At 33.5% G+C, this 7,001-nt stretch overlaps 1 protein-coding gene across 1 annotated transcript; it reads left to right on the forward strand.

The window, feature by feature from the left end:
* Nucleotides 1–608: 608 nt before the first annotated feature.
* On the forward strand, nucleotides 609–2,835 carry LOC104819565 (cyclin-D3-1-like). Its single transcript, XM_010549695.1, has 4 exons — nucleotides 609–1,465; nucleotides 1,565–1,766; nucleotides 1,909–2,039; nucleotides 2,126–2,835. Exons 1-4 carry the CDS (start codon nucleotides 944–946, stop codon nucleotides 2,426–2,428), a joined length of 1,158 nt encoding a protein of 385 aa, XP_010547997.1. The 5' UTR covers nucleotides 609–943; the 3' UTR covers nucleotides 2,429–2,835.
* Nucleotides 2,836–7,001: the final 4,166 nt, after the last annotated feature.

Consider the following 7,001-nt stretch of genomic DNA (forward strand, 5'->3'; position numbering starts at 1 on the left):
TCAATATTTAGATTTAAAAATAACCACGATTATAAAATTGGGGTTTATTTTTACTAAAAATAAAGTTAAAATTTTATTTGATAAAAAATAAAATTAAAGTTTTATTTTATAAAAATTGACGAATTCAAATATTTTTTTAGGATGTTTTTATATATATATATATATACATACACACACGCGATAATCTGTTGCCTTTTTTCTCTTTTGCCATCATTTATAACGATTTTTTTTCTTGAATCCATCTTCTGCCTTTAAAAAATGTTTTCTTTCATTGATGACAGCCTATTAACAGCAAGAGAGGAACAAAATTTACTAATCTAAGTAAAAATGTACTTAAGCCCAATAAATATCTCAAGATTGGATTGTGTAATGATTTTAGGATTAATGAGTCTTTTGCCAATGGGACCAATCATCAAAGTCCTCTCTCTCTCCCCTCTCGCCACTCGCACCGAAAAGAAGTAAAGAACTATGGTTTTTTCACAGACCCGATAATGCAAATACATACACACTGTATACATACAGTGTATAAGCATGCATATACGTGTATTGTATATCTCGAGATATATATATATATATATACTGTAAAAACATAGAAATAAATAATTTAGAGAGTGAAGGACAAAGCGTGAAAACCTCTCGTCTTCTCTCATAAATGAATCTTCCTTCTTTTCGCTTCTTCCCACTATCAGCTTTTCTCCTCATCTCTCTCTCTATCTAGACTCTCTGTAGCTCTCTGGTAGCTATCTATGCACGCTTCCACGAATAGAGAGAAAGAGAGAGAAATAGAGAGGCGAGTCTCTCCGAGAGATTTTCCCCTGTCTTCTCACCTTCTTCTGTTCTGTGTAATATCTTGAGACAAACGAAAACAGGAGAAGGAAATTCGTAATTCACAAGAAAAAAGAAGGGGGAACCTTTCTCTGGTTCTTGGAAGAGAAGGGTAACAATGGCGAATCCAAAGGAAAATGGAGAAGCCCCACAAGTTTACCAAGTTCGGGAGCAAGAACAAAGTTCTTCTTTCCTTCTGGACGCTCTCTACTGCGAGGAAGAGACATGGGGAGACGATGAAGAAGGAGAAGTGGTAGAGCTCTCGGAGAACACTTCTTTTTCTTCTTCTTCTTCTCCTTCTCCTTCTCCGTTCTTTGTGCTTGACCAAGATTTGTTCTGGGAAGACGAAGAACTCATCTCTCTGTTTGCCAAAGAACAAGAACACGAGCTGAGTTCTCTGGATGATGCTTATCTCTCCTCGGACCGGAAAGAGGCTGTGGACTGGATTCTGAGAGTGAGCTCCCAATACGGGTTCTCGACCTTGACGGCAGTCTTAGCCATGAAATATCTCGACAGATTCATCTGTAGCTACAGCTTACAGAGAGACAAGCCATGGATGCTTCAGCTTGTTGCTGTCACTTGTCTCTCTCTTGCTGCCAAAGTCGAAGAAACCCGAGTTCCTCTTCTCATAGACCTCCAAGTAGGACGCAACACAAACATGAAATTTTCAACCTTTCTTTCTTAACCTTTTCCCCCACCGATTCTCAATTTTCCCTCTGTTTCGTGCTCTGTTTTCCAGGTGGAGGAGACGAAGTATGTGTTCGAGGCCAAAACTATACAGAGAATGGAGCTCTTGATTCTGTCAACGCTTGGATGGAAGATGCATCACATTACTCCGATTTCGTTTCTCGACCATATAATCAGGAGGTTGGGACTGAAGAACAATGTCCACTGGGACTTCCTCAGGCGATGCGAGCGTCTTCTTCTCTCCGTAGTCTCCGGTAAGAGAACCAGAATCGAGAAACAAAACCCAACGTTTGTATTTTGCGCAATAAAAACAAAGACGAACCCATCTCGTTTCTCATCCATTACCGATCTGGGTATCTCGCATTCATCAGTTTTTTCTCCATAATTTCCTGTCAGATTCAAGATTTGTCGGCTACCTCCCGTCGGTTCTTGCCGCAGCTACTATGATGCACGTTATCGAGCAAGTTGAGCACTTTGACCCCAAATTATACCAAGACAAGCTTCTTGATGTTCTCAAACTAAGCAAGGTTTGCTTCTAATTCCTGAAAAATCGTCTTTTACACTTCCCATCTCCTCTCTGGCATTTTGATGAACACCTCTCACGCATTGACAGGAAAAGGTGAAGACTTGCTACGATCTAATCCTCGAACTTCCACTGAATCGCAACGAAAACCCATTTAATAGGAAACGAAAATTTCATGAATCAACGCTGAGTAGCCCCAGTTGCGTCATTGATACTAAGATTTTCGACAGCGAAAGCTCCAACGATTCCTTGTCCGCGAGTTCAGACCACTGCCATTGCTACCGATCATCTGTCTGTTCTTCGCCGCAAATACCGCCATCGAAGAAGCTCAGAGGAGCATCGGAGAAGGAGAAACCGACGCTCCATCAATGGGCCATAGTCGCAAGTCCTTGAGATGACAAGCTCTGTTTTCGTCAACGTTTTAATTATATATGTTGTAATAAAAACCACGAAGCGGTTTCAAACGTGGTGTTCAAAGTCAAAGGTCCAGTGCCGTTGCATGTTTGAAATACCGGAAATGCCCCTAGTGGTGGAGAAAGACAGCGCCCGGAGGAAGGATATTAATGACATTTCACTGCATGGAGGGAGAGGAGAGAAGGTGGTGTGAATATGAATATATATATATATATATATATATGTATATTTAATATTTTCGTAATTTTTGTTGAGGCTTATTGCATTTTCAGCTGTAATATCAGGGAATACAATATTCCGAGTTAGTATATGAACACGTTCTCGTTAAATAACTATTCTAATATATATTCAAAAACCATTGTCTCATAAAATTAGGTCCATAAATTTTTATTATCTTTACCGGTTGAGTAATATGCTTAAAGTTGGATATATAGCATATGTTAAATCTACTTATTTTTATATTACATTTATGGAATAATGAATTATTTGTGGCGTAAGGCTTTTGACTCCAAGGTTTGCTTTTTGGTCGCTTCCACTCTCTGAGTATAATTCACTTTCAAACATAAATAAACAAAATATTTGTGTATTTAAAAAAACGAAAAAACAAAAGTTTGAAAACACTTTCTGTCCATCTCTCTTAGATTTTCTTCTCCAAAGACTTTTCAGTGCTTCACGCGCGCCAGGTGCGTGTGCTACACTTAAATATATATGTCTATTTAAAATTTTATGATTTTTAAATATTTATTTTAATTATGATATGCTTTGAATGGGGATAATTTTTATTTTGAGTTTATGTTAGTTTTTGGATTTTGGATTCTATAATATTTGTAAACCCAAAAAATATAATTTTTAGTTTTTCATTGATTTTTTTCACCATAATGATAATTTTTTATTTTAAAAATTCCAAAAAAAAATATCATTCAAGGCCACAATTGTGATATATATGGGCACATATTAAAATACAGTACCGATATTTTTATAAGTACAATAAGAATGGAAAGTGCAATACACGCGCCTTTGGTCGAGTGATGTTTAATTGCAAGATCTGATGTTGCATAATCGCCGCACCAAAGCAACAACTTCCGCACTGAGCTACTGGGATGATGCCACGTGACGTGACGATACGACGTACTATTATTATGCTTAATTTAATTTTTTTTACTTTTACCCGGTTAAACTCAAAGGTAATCTTTTTTACTGACATGAGTAAAAACTTACCGCGGATTAACAAAATAATTTTGATCTAATTTTATCTTAACAATTCCAGATTTAATTTGAAGTATGGAGAGTATCGGTTGCATGTCAAGGATTTGAAGGGCAGTAACGTAACTCTGAGGGCTTTAAGCATGTTAGAGGCTTAGAGCATTGCTCGATATCAATTAGATTTGTTCATTTAACAAAAATAAATTAATAATTTTATCATTTTAAAAAAAATTCAAATGCTGAGATAGTATTTTAGAATCTACTTTATTTAACCATTCAATAGTTTCCTTTAATATCTAAATATTCATCGACCGTCATTGCGCTTGCAAATACAATTGATGTTTTTTTTTAATTCCGTAACATTTTAAAGCAAAGTAAGTGACAATATTCTGAATATATTGTATTCTTTTCATGACAATCAATTTCTAGTGGAGTTTTTAGAAAGACCAATTTCCTTCTTACTTTATGTGGTGAAAGCTTTTCTGTTTCTTTTTCTCTTTTTTAAAAAAAATATATATATTTTCCTTCTTTAAATTTTGTATTTCTTAATAACATTAAATCTTGTGAAGAAGAAGAAATAATAAGAATATTGAATCTTTACTTTTTTCACGTGTGACACGAATTTTTCCTTTAAGAGATTTCGCCCTTTTTCTCTTTTTTTTTCCACCGATTTATTTCGTTATTTAGAAAAAGAATTAAAATCGAGTTGCTTAATTAGCTTATGTCGTTTTATAGCGCTCAGCCACACGTCACCAATTTCTTGAACAATAATCTGTAGTGTTTTGTGACAAATAAAAACCGCAAATTATTTGAGAAATCAATCTAAAATATGTTTCTTTAATACTTGTGCTTCCTATTTTGTTATTTTTAAATGTATTTTACTAATTTATCAAATTTCCTTCTTCATTCTATCTTTTATATATAGTTTTCGTCTAACATCACAGATTTCCATTCTACTAGATTTTTAGAAAACTAATTAGAGACCAATAGTATCAATTAAATTAAATTGATAAGATTGACTCGAATATCTTTCGGAATTTTCCAAATAAATTTAATTTATATGATTTGAATTTGATTTTAGTTTAAACGTTTATATTTGATCCATTTTATACCTAAAAACTTCAGACAATAGTATTGGTTTTGTGACAACCCATAATAATGTATGAGGGTGAGAAATGATCACCGGTGCGAGAGGCACGAACAATGAGCGACTCTTGATGAGCTTCTGGATAAGGATACATGGATGAATCGAACGCACCGCAATGAGAGAGATCCGAGGGTTGTGTAGGAATGAAATTACACAATAAAAAATAACTTAAATGAATTAATTGAGCTTCTTATACCAACAAGATGCATATATCTTTTCGGTTATCTCGAGAGAACTCCAAAGTTAAGCGTGTTCGCTTTGGAGTAGTCTTAGGATGAGTGACGTTCTGGAAAGTACTTTCCGTGATGTGTACGAGTGAGGACAAAACACGGTAAAAGATCTCGTATTGGGGACAACTTTGACATTCCGTAGCGGCCTCAGGTCGTTACAAATGGTATCAGACCCGATACTCTTCCAGTACGGTATGGTTCGAGGACAAACCATGCGGAAGCTAGTAGGCCTGTAACAGTCCATGATACTATAAGAGGGCGGTGACGAGAGACACAGACAATGAGCGACTTCTGACGAGTTTCTGAATAGAGGATATAAGGATGAATCGAACGCACCGAAAAAAGAGAAATTCAAGGGTTGTGTAGGTATGAGACTACACAATCAAATATAATTTAAAGGAATTAATTAAGTTACTCCAACAATATGTATTTATCTTTTCGGTTACCTATATTCCAAAGTTAAACGTGCTCGTTTTGGAGTAGTCTTACGATGGGTGATCTCGTGAAAAATACTTTATGGGATATGTGCAAGTGATGACAAAAAGTTGTCTCCATAAATAAAAAGAAGATTTATGTATAGGGAAATTGCTTACCAAATTAAAATTTCGACCACGAGCATTAAGCATAATAAAAGCTATAAGGTACGGATATTAAAGTTGAAGTAGGACACCTACACAATTCACATGAAAGGCAAAAGTGCATGTAGGTAGAAATATGGAAGGTTTTGAAAATGGGAGACAAAAAATCTTTGGTCATTTCTTTTCTATAAATTATTTTTATTTAAATTTTCACACACCCATATTATATATATATATATATATATATTGTGAGAAATGTGTTTTGTCTTTTGTCTCTTCTATTGGTTTCTCCTCTTTAAGGTTAGTTATCATGGTACCATACACATTCTCGTGAACCATATAATGATTCTTTGAATTTTTTTTTTAAAAAAGCAGATATTTTTCCTCCCAAATGGTTAATTTTCTCCTTTCAATGTCTTTTTCAAAATTTAATATTTTCATAAAGAGACTTGTAAAATTACTGACTCATTTAGTGTAATACGTTTCAAATAATTATTCATAATTTTACCAAATAAAATATTTTTTTAGTTACACAATTTGTGTAATGTAATGTTTTTTAAGAAGAAGAAAAAAAAAAGGGAAGGAAAACAGCTTGCACCCAACATGGTAAAAAAAGGGCAAAGAGGTCAATGTGTCCCCACAACAATAATTGTAGAATAATATGATCATTCTCCATGTCTTTGATGTGCATTTACACCTTTTGACCTAGTCCTCTCTCCCTCTCTTACGTCATCATTTGTTCTTTTTTTTTTTCGATGGGTCAAATTTAATAATACTATTCTTTTATATGATAACAAAAAACTATGTTTCATAATACACATTATCAAATAAGAAAATATATTTATTTTGTTCCTATAAGATTTAAACTGTAAACAAATGCTTTCGTGGTAGGTTTACAGATTGTATTATATTATTGCACATTATCTACAAATAATATTTAACGTCCTTACAAAGTATAAACCTAAAAAATATTACAAGAAAAAAATGTATTTACACTTATCTAAAATTTAAATTTTAAAATACGTGGAAATTTAATTATTGGTTTCATGGTAGTTTAACTGTATTTCTAATTCTTTTGTATGATTAAAATAACATTTAATGATATAAATGATCAATCCTGAAAAATAGAAGAAAAAATTAACTTTATTAAGGATTTAAATTCTAAGTAAGTGGAAATTTAGTTTTCGATTTTAGATATAAGAATTATTTCATTCTTGGGTTAGTTAACGCTATTTATCGTATTAGAAAAATAGAACATAATATAAAATATGGAATTTCACCTTGGCTTAAGCAACACATTCGCATTATATATATATATATATATGTGTATATATATAGAAAAGATTTTGGTACGGTTTGCATGTACAAAACATATGTGAATAAAGTAAAGTTGG

Source organism: Tarenaya hassleriana, unplaced genomic scaffold (assembly GCF_000463585.1).
Source record: "Tarenaya hassleriana unplaced genomic scaffold, ASM46358v1 Cleome3, whole genome shotgun sequence".
NCBI lineage: Eukaryota > Viridiplantae > Streptophyta > Magnoliopsida > Brassicales > Cleomaceae > Tarenaya > Tarenaya hassleriana.